This window comes from Salvelinus alpinus, chromosome 23, assembly GCF_045679555.1.
Source record: "Salvelinus alpinus chromosome 23, SLU_Salpinus.1, whole genome shotgun sequence".
In the NCBI taxonomy this organism is placed as follows: Eukaryota; Metazoa; Chordata; class Actinopteri; order Salmoniformes; family Salmonidae; genus Salvelinus; species Salvelinus alpinus.
The window spans coordinates 29,113,368-29,132,705 of NC_092108.1; the positions used below are offsets into that span (position 1 = coordinate 29,113,368).

General features: G+C 43.1%; 1 protein-coding gene across 5 annotated transcripts in view; it reads right to left on the reverse strand.

Annotated features, from left to right (window-relative positions):
* LOC139550747 (disks large-associated protein 1-like) overlaps positions 1 to 19,338 on the reverse strand; it is a 117,369-nt gene that overhangs the window by 36,155 nt on the left and 61,876 nt on the right. For 4 of the 5 annotated variants that reach the window (XM_071361866.1, XM_071361864.1, XM_071361863.1 and 1 more), the window contains exons 2-3: positions 5,398 to 6,533; positions 750 to 976 (exon numbers count right to left, since the gene is read on the reverse strand). In XM_071361866.1, the coding sequence (XP_071217967.1) occupies positions 750 to 976; positions 5,398 to 6,465 (1,295 nt within the window). In that variant the 5' untranslated portion in view covers positions 6,466 to 6,533. The remainder of the gene's footprint in view (positions 1 to 749; positions 977 to 5,397; positions 6,534 to 19,338) is intronic. The other variant, XM_071361865.1, reaches the window with a different exon arrangement.

Here is a 19,338-nt window from a genome sequence, read left to right on the forward strand (position 1 = left end):
ATAACATGAACAACAGAACTAGGAGAGGCACAGTACACTATCAAAGGTCATGAGGCATGCAGAGCTTCAGACAGAAATACAAGCTGATTTAGAACACGGATCACAGTCACGGTTAGGGGTGCTTTTCTCACAATCCTAGTGCCTTTAGCTCAACTTCTGTCAAAGATTCTTTCAAATTTAAGTTGAGAGATGTTTTTGTTGTTGCAATGCTAGGGATTGACATATTTGTTCATTGTGAAGATTATAATAAACCTATAAGAGTATAATTATATAACTTAGAATATACTGTACTTTTTCAACTGAAACGTTCATTTTTAAAATAGCTTCTCACTTCATCTACAGTCAAGAGAACCTTCCAGTCATTTCCCCTGGTGTTTGAAACATTAATACTCTTTACTCACTGAGTGGAACGGCATGCAGGGGAAAATGCACAGGTGCCGGGCTTGGCTGTCTCTTGAATTGGATGCTGCTTAATGAATTCACAAATTCTAGCTAGAAGTCCCAGATGTGTCAGAGTGATACTGAAAGCTACGAGCAACCTCTCTATATAACGGTACCAATAAAGCTGGGGGTCGGAGGACCTTATCCTAAAACGGTTGTCTGATTTCTTCATGCTATGCTTCTCCCCCACTGCAGTAAATGGGTAATTTAGGTATACACATCATGCCCCAAAGAATGTGGAAGCATAAGGACTATGATAATGAAAGTAAGTCAAAGTCACTTTAAAATGTCATAGCGCAGAGTCTTACTTTAAGGTGGTCATTTCAGTCAGTGATGGCTGGGTGGCTTTGAGATAGCTGGCCCGTCGACCTTGGGCCTGGACCTTTGGCGATGGCTTTGGACTTCCCTCCGAGTCTTCGCTGTCTTCTTCCTCGGCCATAGCCTTCACGTAGCTCCCGCTGCGCATGCGTCGACATGGGATGTCGTCCTCCTTACCCCCCAGAGGCGAGAAGCCACTCCACTCGTCCTGTGGCACCTGTGGGGACAGAGGAGGTGACAACAGGGCATCAGGCACCTCCACGGATGACTGTATGGCGCCATGAACCCACATCTACCTGGTCCGGTCTGGCCAACGCAGCGTCACAACAACATCCAACGCACAGTCAGACCCCTACCTCTCTCTATCTCTCATACTGAGCATTGAAGGTAATAAATAGGTAATTAAGGAAGAGGCTGGTATGAGTTCACATGATTACACTAAAAACATCTTCCTGACAACATGAGCACCTGCTAGTGTGGAGTCTCCCTAAGGGCACACAAAGACTTATCAAGAGGATGTTCACAAAGAACTAGGGTGTCTATCTGAGCTCAAACAACATCATCGGGGTGGTATAACATTTGAGCTAACTTGAAACAAAGTATTTTAAGGCTTTGTATAGGTGTGAGGGAAATAATGGATTGAAGGAGAAACACAATGAGGTAGCCATACATATGTGTTAAACAAATTAGTAAAACTAGGGCACAAGCAATAGCACAACCTGAACTTCCAAACTATTCTTTATTGTATAATAGTTGATGTGCTAATAGGAATACTACTATGTCCATACTGAGAGGGATTATGGTGCCCCTTCTCTAAAAGGTTCATTCAGAAACAGTGAAAGAATGTGTTACCAGAGAGTATCTATTAATCTTCCAATGATATACCCATTTGGGTAGTTACCATATTGCATTCAAAAATACTTTGGAGACGAAGTTGATGCTGGAGGAGAGAGAATCCCACTCCTCCGAAGACATAGTAATTACATGAATCTGCAAAGGGAGAGGAGCCTTGGTAACTAGGGAGACAGCCAGAGCTGGGCAGGCTAGGCTACTAGGGCTTTTGTCATCAGAGCAGAAATTAGCATGTTGTATATAAAAGGAGGCTGTGGAGGCAGAGTTACTCTATTACCACCGAGTGGCTGCATGCCCACACACTACAGATGTAAGATCTTAATTTGGTCACCCTGTTGCAGGAGAACTTGTAGTGTATTTGAGGTGTAGCCAGATTTGGACACTGATAAGTGCTTAAATGAGAACGCAGTGGCTGTACAATAAAATGCTATACCTGATGTCAGAGCACAGGGTCTCCGCTTCACAGCGCTGTATGGGTTTTGACTGACAGCCATTCTGAACATGAGCACCGCACGCAACAAGAAGTTGCCCCCACCCCTCCAGCTAATTGGGGAAATTTAGCAAATGTTTTATTGTCTGAGTAAGGGAAATGCTGCAAATTACGAGGACTCAATGTATTTTGAAAGATGAGACATTGAGGATTATAATAAATACCGCTTTGATGTCATACAAGCAAGCCAAACATCCGTGAGTCCAAATGTGCACTTCACATTTCCATATCATAAAACTCATGCAATATACAGTGTCAACGTTTATGATCACTATGTTTGATGTACAGTTACAAGATGACATGGTGTTACATCCTGGGTTGCCCTGAACAGAATAAGCCTATGTTCGTTGTGTTTTGAAGAAAATTTGCTGCGGTCCAAACATCTGAATGCACTCATGACGCCATTCTATGCACACTAAAATTAAGACCTGCTTCTCTGAATTGCCTAGTGAAATCCTAACACTGGAAGATCGTATTTTATATTTTAGCTAGTCAATAGAACAAGCTTTCAAATTATGCCCACCTTACCCAGATTGCGATTTTTAATGGACCGTCTTTGGATTGTGTAAAGGCGGGGATGCAGGGCTGTGTTTCAAAGAAAACGACTACAAGTTTGATATGTGTAGTTCCTCAACTGCGCAGGTTGGGTGCTCAAAAAGCACATAATAGCTGAAGACTCTCCTTTGAGTCATAAAAGTGCATTTAAATTACTTTGAAGAGGTATGTGGCCCCTTGGAAACACAAGTTAGACCTCTCACTCAAACGCTTTTCATTTTTTGGTGTTATGTTGCACCTTAATAATTTTCTTATCATGTTACTGAATGAATCCAGAGTATTTTCAGATTTCGTTAACAACAAATGTGGCAAAAAGTACAGTAAATGTAAAATGCACCTAAAATCAACAGTGTATTTTAAGTTTTGGATTCAGTCTTTGTCTAATAATTTTCCCATAATCTCCAAACTGTTCCCTTTTAATTGATACCATGGTTATGCATATGTGTTCCATATTTCTTCTCTAAGAAACATTTCAATTTAGCCCTATCCAATAAGGACAATTCCCACAACTGTAAAGGGTTAAAAAGGTACTTTCCACTTTGAAATTTCAGACTTGATTTTCCTTAACAAAAAATGCATCAACCCCTAGAAAAATGTCCATTAATTATAATCATAAAGAACAGGAAGGCCCGCACACTGTTTATGCTCCTAATTCGCTGTTGACAACGTTTTGATCCGAAACGGATCTTCGTCAGGTCAAACAGACTGAGCACTCACATCCCAAAATATACACATTTCACCTCACATGACCATTATGAACATGACACATGGTGAGTGTGTCATCCACATAATAATAATTCACCTTTCCTGTTGCTGCAGGATTATTTTCCTGCTGTAGAAAACTGGCTCAAATTAAGATCCTACATCTGTAGAACACAGTATAACATGCTCGGCACAGAAATAGGCCTATCTTCACAAGTTCACACAGAACTAACATGTACTGTATCTTAGATATCGTACTTTATGTGTTCAGCACTTTGTTGTTGTGACAACTCCACTATAACAGCTTCGGTTACTTTTATTTACCGCAGCTAACCGTTCACTGTACACAGTGTGGGGCTGAATATGTGGAGATCTAAATGTTGTGATGCTTGGCTAAGGCGGCAGCAAATAATTCCAATAATATGTCAGTAATTGGGTACTTTGCATGTGTATTTGTCACTGGGGTCTTCCCTGTTGGACATTCATGTCCACAATACAGTATCAATAATACTTTAAAATACATAACTCAAACATTAAACACGACAAGTCTACTCACAACACAACATCCCTGTCAAAATAACTACACTAATTTAGAAGTTTAGATCTGAGATTTGAGAAATCAAAATGCTTGGCTCCAGTTTAATTTTTGTATATATTGTTTTAACATAATTTCAAAATGCTGCATAAAATCTTTGCCATATTTTCTCACATGGCACTCGACTCACAGACATATAGGTAATTGGTCTCCATTTGTACTGATAACACAGCTACCACTATCCTATCCCAACATTCAAATCAATCCTGTCACTATTGTTGGTGGGTGTTTCTATGGGAACAGAGTTACTATATAGAGCAGAAAGAGATACAGGATCTTCATTTGAACCTGTTTGCTACAGCAGAAAATGTGAATTATTATGTGGATTATAATTAATGGACATTTTTGTAGTGGTTGATACATTTATCGTAAGGGAAAATCATGCCTGAAATTTCCCAGTGGAAATTACTAACTTCAGAAGCCTGTTTAAACCTCAAATATACTACAAGTTTCAAATATCCTGCATCGCAGGAACGTTCTCCTGCAACAGGGTAATCAAATTAAGATCCTTCACCTGTAGCAGGATATGAAGGAGTACATGGGAAACATCTAAGCAGACCAATTAGGTCTGTGCCCACTAATGTGCTGGTTCACAGTGTTGCTGACTGCTACTCAATGTCTCAATGTCTTCTATTAGCCTATCATACATAAAACCACTCCTACATGTCTGGTATACATTATATACCTATTCAGTGATTAGAAAATACATTCAGTGTAGAACAAGTGAACGTGAGAAAGAGAGGAGATGAACTATTGTTGAGAACAACATTTACATATTATTTACATTAACATAATAATTCATAATCAGTACTTGGATATTTCTGTAAATAAACTGAGTTGAAGTTGAGTGCTTAGATCCATTTAGAGATGTGCTATTTGTGCTCCTGTTGTGCAAACTGTGTCTCGTGTTTTGTGAGTGGAATTTTATAGGTGATGGTTTTGGCAATGTAATCTTTGTGTACAACTTCCGGAGAATATTCACACAGTACACACACACACACACAGTACACACAGTACACACACACACACACAGTACACACAGTACACACACACACACACACACACACACACACACACACACACACACACACACACACACACACACACACACACACACACACACACACACACACACACACACACACACACACACACACACACACACACACACACACACACACACACAAAATTATTAGGAAAGAATTAAAGAACCCAAAAACTGGGAAATCTATGAAATTAAGAGGTTTATAAACAGGAAATAATGCCAGTCACTGATGGGTTTAAAAAAAAAGCCTACTAAAGGAAGTAAGGCCACTACTGGTTTGCACTTACTTCTCTCTTCAAATCAAATGAAAGTGGAGAGGTGGGTAGGTCCTCTCCAGTGGGGTAGGTAGGTGGGCAAGGGGGGGTTTGGGTTTAAGGGTGAATTTAAAGAATTGCATACCTGCAAGAACTGGCATGAGCGCTCCTGCTGACAAGCCTCAGATTTCACTAGTGCTTTATGATCTAAGTTAACTGAGGCCTTCTGGTAGACTTGGCGAGCCCTGCTCACCGTTAGACTGGACGACCACAAGCTCTTCTTCATGAGCTGGGCGTCCATGCTTATGGGGATATGGGAGGGGACACAGGTGTGTTTTACTACGTCGTTATTACTGCGCGACGTTTTCAGGGCGTGTTCACTGATGGTGTTGTAGGCCTCCATAAAGTACTGCGACTGGGACTTGTCCGGGTGGCGGCCCATGGTCATGACTCCGGTGGGGCTGTGCAACAGGCTGTGACAGACGTCTCGGTCATCCAGGATGTCGTCTGAGCTCCAGTATCCCGAGGTGGGGCTCCTGTGCTTGGGCTCAGCCGACTTGCAGCGCTCCCTGCTCTTGCTACGTTTGCGGTGCTTCTGCGTGGGGGGCGTCTCGCTGTCGGGGCTGTTCCTGCTGCCATTGATGCTTCCCTGCTTGGAGTTTGGCCCCTCCAGGGAGTGGGACTTTGCGAAGAGTTTCTGGACGGAGTGGACCAGGTGGCGGATGCGTCCGGGGCTGTCGTTGCGCTGCTCCAGAGCCGTCCTCTTGTACTGCAGCGTGTGGTAGCCGTCCCTGGTGAACGACGGCTGCCTCTGAAACTGGTCCAGCAGGTTGACTGGCAGGCGGATGTTGACGCCCTTGTTGGGAAGCATGTTACCCACACCAACACCCACACCATAGGGCACCACAGCACACTCATCCATCCCCATCCGATCCTTCAGCTCGTGGTGTGAGCTGCTGTAGTGTCGTCTGGGGAAGGTCCCATAGGGCACCACACTACTGTCTGAGGGGAAGGCAGTGTGGTTCCTCTGGTTATGCTGGCTCTGGACCTGGGTGTAGTAGGGGTGGTCAGAGGGGTGGGACATTGGCATGTCCATCTGGTTGATCAGGTAGGGCTTGCGGTCAGGGTGGTGACCATGGCCTAGGGCATCATAGGAACCAGGGTCACAGGTGACCAAATGGTGGTGGCTGCGGCTGCTTGATAAACCCTTCATGGTGTCTGTTCAGTCCACAGACAGTGGGCCAGCCTGGGAACCGCTGCAGATGATGTTCCTGATAGGAGCTGTAAAGACAGAGGTGGAAAAACAACAACAAAATGTTAGAACAACTGGAAATGTAGACATTGTATTTTCCTTCTGTTCATGTGCTTTTATACTCCCAAAAACAATGCACTTGTCACAGCCGTCAAATGAAGTAGACCAAAGCGCAGCGTGGTGAGAGTACATTTTCTCTTTATTAGAAAAGACGCAGAACAAAACAACACTACAAAACAAACTGTGAAGCTAAAGGCTATGTGCCATAAACAAAGTCAACTTCCCACAAAGACAGGTGGGAAAAAGGGCTACCTAAGTATGGTTCTCAATCAGAGACAACGATAGACAGCTGTCCCTGATTGAGAACCCTACCCGGCCAAAACATAGAAATACAAATAATTGAACATAGAATACCCACCCCAACTCACACCCTGACCAAACCAAAATAGAGACATAAAACAGATCTCTAAGGTCAGGGCGTACCCCCCCCACCCCCCCCCCCCCCCAAAGGTGCGGACTATGGCCGCAAAACCTAAACCTATAGGGGAGGGTCTGGGTGGGCATCTATCCGCGGTGGCAGCTCAGGTGTGGGACGCAGACCCCGTTCCACCAATGGCTCACCCCACTTTGGTGGCACCTCTGGTGCGGGGACCCTCGTCGCGGGCCCCGGACTGGGCACCGTCGCTGGGGGCCCCGGACTGGGCACCGTCGCTGGGGGCCCCGGACTGGAGACAGTCGCTGGAGGCCCCGGACTGGAGACAGTCGCTGGAGGCCCCGGACTGGAGACCGTCGCTGGAGGCCCCGGACTGGAGAACATCGCTGGAGGCCCCGGACTGGAGAACGTCGCTCGAGGCCCCGGACTGGAGAACGTCGCTCGAGGCTTCGTGCCATGACTCCTCGCTGGAGGCTTCGTGCCATGGATCATCGCTGGAGGCTTCGTGCCATGGATCATCACTGGAGTGAGGAGACGTATGGGCAGTCTGGTACGTGGAGCTGCCACAGGGCTCACCAGGCTGGGGAGACACACAGGAGGATTAGTTCTGGGCGCAGGCACAGGACTCACCAGGCTGGAGAGACATACAGGAGGCCCTGTCCTTGGCAGAGGCACCGGATACACTGGGCCGTGGAGGCGCACTGGAGGTCTCGAGCTTGGAGCCTGCACAACCCGTCCTGGCTGGTTATCTTCACCCCGAATGCGGGGCGCTGGCACAGGACGCACTGGGCTGTGCAGACGTACCAGAGACACAGTGCGCAGAGCCGGCGCAGGATATCCTGGGCCGTAGAGACGTACTGGCGGCCAGATGCGCTGAGCCGGCACCCTCCGACCTGGCTGGATGCCCACTCTAGCCCGGCCGATTCGGGGAGCTGGAAGGTAGCGCACCGGGCTGTGCACGCGCACTGGAGACACCGTGCGCTCCACCGCATAACACGGTGCCTGACCAGTACGACGCTCACCACGGTAAGCACGGGGAGTTGGCTCAGGTCTCCAACCTGACTCAGCCACACTCCCCGTGTGCCTCCCCCCCAAAATATTTTGGGGGCTGCCTCTCGGGCTTCCTTGCTAGCCGTGTCCCTTCGTAACGCTGCCGCTCTGCTTTTGCTGCCTCCAGTTCCTCCCGTGGACGGCGATACTCCCCAGCCTGCCTCCAGGGTCCCTTATCGTCCAGGATTTCCTCCCAAGTCCATGAATCCTGAACACGCTGCTCCTCCTTACCACGCTGCTTGGTCCGTCGGTGGTGGGAAGTTCTGTCACGGCCGTTGAATGAAGTAGACCAAAGCGCAGCGTGGTGAGAGTACATTTTCTCTTTATTAGAAAAGACGCCGAACAAAACAATAAACACTACAAAACAAACCGTGAAGCTAAAGGCTATGTGACATAAACAAAGTAAACTTCCCACAAAGACAGGTGGGAAAAAGGGCTACCTAAGCATGGTTCTCAATCAGAGACAACGATAGACAGCTGTCCCTGATTGAGAACCCTACCCGGCCAAAACATAGAAATACAAATAATAGAACATAGAATACCCACCCCAACTCACACCCTGACCAAACCAAAATAGAGACATAAAACGGATCTCTAAGGTCAGGGCGTGACAGCACTCTAATAATTATCACTCATATCTACTCTAATCATTGTGAAGGTTAGGATTGCGGTGGGGAGAGGTAAGATCCTAAATCAGTATTTTTTAACACATACACAATCTACTTCGCCAATAAAGCATTAGTCTCTGAGAGGTTATTTTGATTTAAACACTCACAAAACCAGAGGAGTATTGGGTTCCTAGCATTGGAATGACAGACACAGAGGGTATGTCAAAGAGTAAAAAACTTCACTTCAAAAATTCCGTCATAGTTCAGCTGTGATTTATTTCCTCTGCGACACTAGCTAGTTTCCCTGGGCCCACGTTTTTGACTGGCTGTCTGGTATTTTGATGTGCTTGTCATGAGTGAATCTCTATGAATATCAATGGTGGAGCAGAAGGAGCGGCATCCTATCCCCTTGTAATGTGTAAGGGTAAACCATTATTCTACCAGAACGATTTGGAGAAAGATAATTTTCTTTTTAATACTTTTCATTTCACAGTCCCTCCGGAGTATACAGTATATACATATATACTGTATATATACAGTGCTTTCGGAAAGTATTCAGACCCCTTGATTTTGTTACATTACAACCTTATTCTAAAATGTATTAAATTGTTTGTTTTTTTCCTCATCAATATACAATACCCCATAATGACAGAGCGAAAAAACATTTTTAGAAAATGTTCCTAATTTATTATAAAAAACAACAACAAAAAAACAAATTTACATAAGTATTCAGACCCTTTACTCAGTACTTTGTTGAAGCACCTTTGGCAACGATTACAGCCTTGAGACTTCTTGGGTATGATGATACAAGCTTGGCACACCTGTATTTGGGGAGTTTCTCCCATTCTTCTCTGCAGATCCTCACAAGCTCTGTCAGGTTAGATGGGGAGCGTCGCTGCACAGCTATTTTCAGGTCTCTCCAAAGATGTTTGATCGGGTTCAAGTCCGGGCTCTGGCTGGGCCACTCAAGGACATTCAGAGACTTGTCCCGAAGCCACTCCTGCGTTGTCTTGGCTGTGTGCTTAGGGTCGTTGTCCTGTTAGAAGGTGAACCTTCACCCTAGTCTGAGATCCTGAGCACTCTGGAGCAGGTTTTCATCAAGGATCTCTCTGTACTTTGCTCCGTTAATCTTTCCCTCAATCCTGATTATGCTCCCAGTCCCTGCTGCTGAAAAGCATCCCCACAGCATGATGCTGCCACCACCATGCTTCACCAAAGGAATGGTGCCAGGTTTCCTCCAGACGTGACACTTGGAATTCAGGCCAAAGAGTTCAATCTTGGTTTCATCAGACCAGAGAATCTTGTTTCTCATGACCTGAGAGTCTTTAGGTGCCTTTTGGCATACTCCAAGTGGGCTGTCATGTGCCTTTTACTGAGGAGTGGCTTCCGTCTGGCCACTCTACCATAAAGGCCTGATTGTTGGAGTGCTGCAGAGACGGTTGTCCTTCTGGAAGGTTGTCCCATCTCCAGAGAGGAACTCTAGAGCTCTGTCAGAGTGAGCATCAGGTTCTTGGTCACCTCCCTAATTGCTCAGTTTGGTCGGTCCGCCAGCTCTAAGAAGAGTCTTAGTGGTTCCAAACATTTGTTGGTACCCTTCCCCAGATCTGTGTCTCGAAACAATCCTGTCTCGGAGCTCTATGGACAATTCCTTTTCGACCTCATGGCTTGGTTTTTGCTCTGACATGCATTGTCAACTGTGCCTTTCCAAATCATGTCCAATCAATTGAATTGACCACAGGTGGAATCCAATCAAGTTGTAGAAACATCTCAAGGATGATCAATTGAAACAGGATGCACCTGAGCTCAATTTCGAGTCTCATAGCAAAGGGTCTGAATACTTATGTAATTAAGGTATTTTTATATTTTATTTTTTTAATACATTTACAAACGTTTCTAAAAACCATTATGGGGTATTGTGTGCAGATTGATGAGTATTTTTTTGTTGTTGCTGTAGCTCACTGCTTCCCATAGCTCCCCCTTCTGGCTACTGGAATTTACAAAGATGGAAAGAGGTAGCAGGACTATCCGTATCAAACGTTAAATTGTATTTCCAGGCACTAGCATTTCGCCCCGTCCTAAATTGGTTTAGACATGATTATTTTGCCCCCTGGCTCAGTATAGAGAGAAATATGGTGTATCATATTGCCGTGGAAGAGGTGGTCTTCACTGATATATCCCTTAAATAATGTAAACTATGCTTTGGTCCTATTATTGCTTACACAATTTGGTGCAAAATCTTCAAACATTGCAACTGGGTATCAAAATGGTATGCCCATACTCCAATATTTCACAATAATGCCTTGTGATCTGGAAGGTGGCCTTTCACATCACTCCAATGGTCCAAATGTGTAATCTGTACTCTTACCAATATCATGAACTGGAATGGTTTGACAACATTCCAAGATTTGAAAGATACATACACATTACCATGCAACTCCTTTTGTCTATGGTTGAGTTCGAAAATTCACTCTGGACTGCCAGAGAGCGCTCAGAGTGCGCTCTGGTTGTTCGTAAATTCAGAGCATTGTCAGATTGTCCATTCATAAATTCAGAGCCTTTCGCTCTAAGAGCGTTCCGAGTGCACACTGGACACTCTGGCCGAGGAGTAGGGTTGATCCGAGCGTTCTGACCTCACAACGGCAGTCAAGCACCCAACCTAACTGACTAACGTTGGCCAACTTGCTAGCTACTTCCAGACACAAATGAGAGAACACCTCACTCTGACCATTTTACTCGCCCTAGAAGAACTGGTTAGACTGTTTTCATGTTATCCAGAGCGTTGGTGACTTTGACTATTTTTATTTTACCGTTATTTTACCAGGTAAGTTGACTGAGAACACGTTCTCATTTGCAGCAACGACCTGGGGAATAGTTACAGGGGAGAGGAGGGGGATGAATGAGCCAATTGTAAACTGGGGATTATTAGGTGACCGTGATGGTTGAGGGCCAGATTGGGAATTTAGCCAGGACACCGGGGTTAACACCCCTACTCTTACGATAAGTGCCATGGGATCTTTAATGACCTCAGAGAGTCAGGACACCCGTTTAACATCCCATCCGAAAGACGGCACCCTACACAGAGCAGTGTCCCCAATCACTGCCCTGGGGCATTGGGATCTTTGTTTAGACCAGAGGAAAGAGTGCCTCCTACTGGCCCTCCAACACCACTTCCAGCAGCACCTGGTCTCCCATCCAGGGACTGACCAGGACCAACCCTGCTTAGCTTCAGAAGCAAGCCAACAACAATTTTTGGAGTCCCTTGGGAAACCCAACTACCGAACCATTCAATGACGGGATTTATAAAAACATTATCTGGGCTCCCAAAAGGACTGATCTCTATAATATATAAACAACCTTTGGAAAGTTCATAATCTGAGCTAGCCATTAAAAAGGTAAGGGCCACAGATCAGATTGAATCTGAACAACTCTTTAAATGGAACAGAATATGGAAAAATATGACCTTCGCATCCCGTAATCCGAAACATCAATTTATACATTTTCAGTTTGTTCACAGACTGTATTTAACACCAAGGAAATGTTTTATGATGAGATTGGCCCCAACTCCCAACTGTTCACTGTGTCCCCTAAATCAGGTGGACACATTCCTTCATATGATGAGGGAGTACCCTGCAGTTTTGAAGTGCATGAATTAAAATATTAAATGCTTTGCATCTATTATGTTACTTAACAATGATAGCCCCTTGCATCTCTGAATTACTCAGAGAAGATGACTGCTGGCAGGCAGCACTGCTGCGAAAACATTTAATATTATAACATGGATTCCGGGTGGGGAGGATGCAGGTGGGTGGATGGGGACTGAGGGGGGAATGGGTTGGGGTTATCTTAGTACGTATTTCTTTGACTCTTTTTTGTTTACCTCTACCCCACCCGAAGAAAATGTATAAAAATAAAATAGAAAGCCTCCTCTCCACCAACAACAAGAATATGTTCACTGTCTTCTTCTGGTTGCACTGTACAACAGAACAGATCATAACCACATACTTAACAATGAGGCAGTATTTTGAATCACACGTCTTGAGATAAATACCAAAGACACGAGAGCACAAACATCGGCTCGATTCATTTCTTTGACATGCAAGGCGCATCAGAGTAATTGCAGCAGGCAGAGGGGCTCTTCATTCAGCTGTGTTAATTGTGTGACGTCCTTCAGGACAGGAAGCAGCACACACCGGGCCGCACGGCACCACACACAGCAGGAAGGAAGGGGGCTCAACGGGTGGCAGAGAGTGAGCAGCCAGCCATGTTATTATTGGGCTATTATTGGCCACTGTGATCCTCTAATGGTACTGGGGGTTGAACCGCTGCTTCAGCCCCCAATCCACCCCAGGTTCCTGATATCACTCTCTGTAGCGGGAGAGAGAGCTAGTTTTGTATTTGTATTTGTATTTATTAGGGATCCCCATTAGCTGCTGCCAAGGAATGAGAGTTTTGGAAACACATAATGACAGTCCACACAGTACTGATTTATTAAGTATTTGATGCAGCCATCATGTCTATAGTTAACACAAATTACGTTTGTGGAGAGGAAATGGCAAGATATATAAAAATTCAAAAGTTTGGACACAGCTACTCATTCAATGTTTTTTCTTTATTTTTACTATTTTCTACATTGTAGAATAATAGTGAAGACATAAAAACTATGAAATAACACATATGGAATCATGCAGTAACCCAAAAAGTGTTAAACAAAACTAAATATATTTTATATTCTTCTAAGTAGCCACCTTTTGCCTTGATGACAGCTTTGCACACTTTTCGCATTCTCTCAACCACCCTAATGAGGTAGTCAACTGGATTGCACTTCAATTAACAGGTGTGCCTTGTGGAATTTCCTTCCTTCTTAACGCGTTTGAGCCAATCAGTTGTGTTGTGACCAGGTAGAGGTGGTATAAAGAAGATAGCCCTATTTGGTAAAAGTCCAAGTCCATATTATGGCAAGAACAGCTCAAATAAGCAAAGAGAAACGACAGTCCATCATTGCTTTAAAACATGAAGGTCAGTCAATCCAGAAAATTTCAGGACGTTTGAAAGTGCAGTCTCAAAAACCATCAAGAGCTATGATGAAACTGGCTCTCATGAGGACCGCATAGGATAAGTTCAGTAGAGTTAACTGCACCTCAGAAATTGCAGCCCAAACAAATGCTTCACAGACTTCAAGTAACAGACACACAACTGTTTGAGATGAGGCCTTCATAGTTGAATTGCTGCACAGAAACCACTACTAAAGGACACCAATAATAAGAAGAGACTTGCTTGGGCCAAGAGACACGAGCAATGTACATTAGACCGGTGGAAATCTGTCCTTTGGTATGATGAGTCCAAATTTGTGATTTTTGGTTCCAACCGCCGTGTCTTTGTGAGACATAGAGTAGGTGAACGGATAGTCTCCGCATATGTGTTTCCCACCATGAACCATGGAGGAGGAGGTGCGATGGTGTGGGGGTGCTTAGCTGGTGACACTGTCTGTGATTTCTTTAGAATTCATGTCACACTTAACCAGCATGGCTACCACAGCATTCTGCAGCGATACGCCATCCCATCTGGTTTGTGTTTAGTGGGACTATGATTTGTTTTTCAACAGGACAATGACCCAAAACACATCCAGGCTGTGTAAGGGCTATTTGACCAAGAAGGAGAGTGATCGAGTGCTGCATCAGGTGACCTGGCCTCCACAATCACCCGACCTTAACCCAATTGAGATGGTTTGGGATGAGTTGGACCGCAGAGTGAAGGAAAAGCAGCCAACAAGTGCTCAGCATATGTGGCAACTCCTTCAAGACTGTTGGAAAAGCATTCCAGGTTAAGTTGGTTGAGAGAATGCCAAGAGTGTGCAAAGTTGTCATCAAGGCAAAGGGTGGCTACTTTGAAGAATCTCAAAATATTTGTTTAACACTTTTTTGGTTACTACATGATAGTTTGATGTCTTCACTATTATTCTACAATGTAAAAAAAAAAAAAAAAAAAAAAATGACTTGCCTAGTTAAATAAAGATTAAATAAAAATGTAATAAAAAAATAAGTAGGTGTGTCCAAACTTTTGACTGGTACTGTATTAAAATATAAATAATTGGAAAGAGCTGTAACACATACATATATTTATATCTACTCTGCCATTGTCTAGGGAGGAACAGAAATGACCTGAAGTTTTACAGTGGCTGTTTCACAAATGGCACCCTATTACCTATTTATTTGACTAGGCAAGTCAAGTTATTTTCAATGACGGCCTAGGAACAGTGGGTTAACTGCCTTGTTCAGGGTCAGAAATGACAGATTTTTACCTTGTCAGCTCGGGGATTCGATCTTGCAACTTTTCGGTTACAAGTCCAACGCTCTAACCACCTGTCGCCCTACATAGTGCACTCCTTTTGACCAGAGCCCTATGGGTCATTTGGAACACAGACAGTGTGTGAGTCTTGGAAGTGGTCTCTTCAACACATTCAGAGAGAGAACTCCCAAAGGACATCTGAAGTACAGTATGCAGCATCTCTGACTCCAGAGAGGACCATCCACTGCATGGGGAAAATGTGATGCTGGCTTCCCTGACATACTTGGCCTTCCACAGGCAGCAGGCTGCTTATCCTCTACAGGATCGAATATGCATATCCTTGCTTCAGGTCCTGAGCTACAGGCAGTTAGATTTGGGTATGTCATTTTAGGCGAAAATTGAAAAAAAGGTTCCGATCCTTAATAGCTTTTTAACATAAGATGACAGCTCCACTAGTACTGTACAGTACAGCCAACACTAACAAGGTGCCCTAGCTATCCTTCACTGCTGAATCCTAAAGCATGGGAAACTTTGAAGAGCTTGCAGTCATTCGCTCAGTTTTCTGCCCCACAAACAATGGAACCACATAGAGTCAAATACTTGTCAAAATCAACTGTTTTCCAGATTACCCAAGTGGTGCGTTTGGTTGTATAATAATGCCTCATCACAGTTTTGATTGAGGCAATATTATAGTAAAGGAGACTTAATTGGATCTGTATAAAATCAAGTTTCTCAACCCGGCACAGCCAGAAGAGGACTGGCCACCACTCAGAGCCTGGTTCCTCTCTAGGTTTCTTCATAGGTTCCTGCCTTTCTTGCTGTTTGAGGTTTTCGGCTGGGTTTCAGTATAGCACTTTGTGACATCGGCTGATGTTAAAAAGGCTTTATAAATACATTTGATTGATTGACTGATTGAAGTTTCCAAGTGAAAAAGAAGTAACTCATTATTTCCAACTCAACCTTATCCTAGATACTTCACATTTTATGTTAAAGGGTGTCCAATAATATTAAGGGTCTGTTCAAAAATGTGGAAACAGTGGTTTGGATGTCACAATCACCAAATCACAGAATAGCTAACTATATGTGTAATTACAATAGTGTTGCATGAAAACTATCCATCAGTATGTTTCATACAGTAAATATTAATGAGAGTGGTTACGGTTAGTGAGTAATTGGTCTCTGAGGGAAAAGGATCATTACACAGAGGCAAGGAGAGCAGATGGAACAAAGGGAAGAGAGACACACAGAGATAGGAAAGAGAGAGAGAAGGGGGGAGAGAAAGAGGGTGAGAGAGTGTGGAGAGAGCATAGAAAGATATGGTAGCTAGCTATCCCATTCCCAAGCATACCGTCGAGTATTTGAATCACCACTGAGAATAATTTTTCCTAACAAACAGATAAATAGATAATTGTAATTCAAGGCAATAATCTGACAGACACACAGAGGGAAGTTCTTGCTAGACAGTATCAGAGTGCTGTCGACAGACAGACCCATGTCCAAAGGAGAGTGGGACTCAGCTTTCTCCTTTGATCAGTTGTCCTCTACTGCTTTTCTCTTTTTTCTAATGTCTTTTCAGAGCCAGCAACGTACCCTTGACTACCTGAACAACTGAGATAAAGAACCATACAGTGACAGCATTACTCAAAAGCATTTACATTTGGAATCCTGACATTACACAATTGTTTCACATATTGCCTTTTCCATTCCGAGTTCATAATCTGAACATACCAAATACTTCAACACTAGGGTTGCGTCCCAAATAGAACCCTATGCCCTAGTGCACTAATTTTGACCAGAGCCATTGACAAAATGTTAGGAATTTTGTTAATAAATAGTTAAAACAAATTCTAGCTTTAGATAAAACTATAACTAATTGAACTCTGCACGCCTGGTGAAAAGAGATTTGTGTTGTGGGTTATAAAGTAAGCAGAAAGGGTCATTAAACTCTGGTTGAACTGACCCAACTTAGCCCTGAGATGTTTAGATAAGGCTGTGGGTAACTTTTTAGGTCTTCCATTATCTTGAGTTGTCTGCTAAAGTGGTAATAAATTATAGTGAGCCTTCAGGATAATTGATTATATTATGTGTCATGTGTGTGTGCTGTGAAGTTGGAATGAACTTTTGAACCTGTTTTCTATTTGTCAGGACAATGAGATTTATTCTGTAACCTATGACGTCATATCTTGTATATAAACCTGTGTTTATGATCAAATGGGAGCGTGCTCCGAGAATAAACACTATTATCTAATTTTAATAAGACTGTATCCTGTCTATTTTATGTTAATAAGTATCTTACAAATTCTTATAAATAGACAGATTGAATTTAATGAATTTAATGAATGAGTATATTAGAGGAATTATTTAATTCCACTAACACAAAAGCAGTGCACGATCTATATAGGTAATATGATGGGACACAGATTAGGTTTTGAAGTGTTCCTAATTACCAATAAGGTAACAACTATCCAACATTACAACCAGCTAATTGCAGCATTACCGCAAAAATGGAAGAGGCAAGTGTAAGAGGGAGAAAGTAAGGAACGTGTCTGTTAGCCCTGCATTAAATACCACAATTGGTTAAAGAAAATTGTGAGAAATAAATAAATAAATACAGATTGCTTGGGAAGAGATTTTCGATGTACCAATTCCATGGCACATGGTTTATGAACTGACACACAAAACACCAGATTCAAAACATAGAGTTTTTCAATTTAAATTATTATACAATTCTTGCAACCAATAGAATGTTACACAGTTGAAGTCGGAAGTTTACATACACCTTAGCCAAATACATTTAAACTCAGTTTTTCACAATTCCTGACATTTAATCCTAGTAAAAATTCCCTGTCTTAGGTCAGATAGGATCACCACTTTATTTTAAGATTGTGAAATGTCAGAATAATAGTAGACAGAATGATTTATTTCAGCTTTTATTTCTTTCATCACATTCCTAGTGGGTCAGAAGTTTACATACACTCAATTAGTATTTGGTAGCATTGCCTTTAAATTGTTTAACTTGGGTCAAACGTTTCGGGTAGCCTTCCACAAGCTTCCCACAATACGTTGGGGGAATTTTGGCCCATTCCTCCTGACAGAGCTGGTGTAACTGAGTCAGGTTTGTAGGCCCCCTCAACATAATGCTGCCACCCCTGTGCTTCATGGTTGGGATGGTGTTCTTCGGCTTGCAAGCCTCCCCCTTTTCCCTCCAAACATAACGATGGTCATTATGGCCAAACAGTTCTATTTTTGTTTCATCAGACCAGAGGACATTTCTCCAAAAAGTATGATCTTTGTCCCCATGTGCAGTTGCAAACCGTAGTCTGGCTTTTTTATGGAGGTTTTGGAGTAATCAATCAATCAATAATACTCTTAGCAAATAATGTTATCTTTAATTTACAATCCGTAGAAACTATGAGAATAGAAAGGTTCAGAACTTTTGTGAAACATCACAGCATAGTTGAAAAATATATGACAAATAGAAATCAAAACTGGATGGTCTTCAGAGAGAGATGGGAGGGGTTGAGGGTAGCTGAAGGATGGGACTTAAGGATAGGGGGTGCTATTTTCACTTTTGGGGAAAAATCGTATCCAATTTAAACGGCCTCGTACTCAATTCTTGCTCGTACAATATGCATATTATTATTACTATTGGATAGAAAACACTCTCTAGTTTCTAAAACCGTTTGAATTATTTCTCTAAGTGAAACAGAACTCTTTTTACAGCCCATTTCCTATCCGGAAGTGAGATTTCCAAAAGCGAGGTCTCTCTTCAAGAGCTTGTCTATAAAAGGGCATGTCACTTATGACTGTAGAAACACGTCATACACCTTCCCCTGGGTGTCATGCGGAAGTGAGAGCAGAAATGACTTGATTATCTCGTTCTGGGATTGAATACAACCTCTTGGAGTGAGAGGTCCGCCATTATTTTTTTTTGGAAGGCGCGAAGTTGGACCTGGAATCGCCTCCTGGAAAACCGTCGTTATAGGTGAATATGATCTCCGGCTTCGATTTTATTTGATACATGTCACAATATCATCCTAAAGTATGTTTTTTCAATATAGTTTAATTATATTATTGAAATTTATTCGGGACTTTAGACGTGATACGTTGCAAGAATTTGTTCAAGAAGGAGAGGTTAGCGCCGCACGGCCAGTGTGCTTGCTAATTCAAGAGGGAAATAGTTCGTTCTGGATCCAAACAAAGACGGTTCTGAAGAAAGGACCCCTTGTACAACATTCTGATGGAAGATCAACAAAGATAAGGACCCAATTTGGGATGCGATTTCATATATCTGTCGAACTGTGCTATCGCTACCGTTTGTCTTGAATAGATGCTGCTGTGTGTTAGCTATTGTAGTAAGCTAATATAACGATATATTGTGTTTTCGCTGTAAAACACTTCAAAAATCGGAAATATTGGCTGTATTCACAAGATCTTTGTCTTTCATTAGCTATCCAC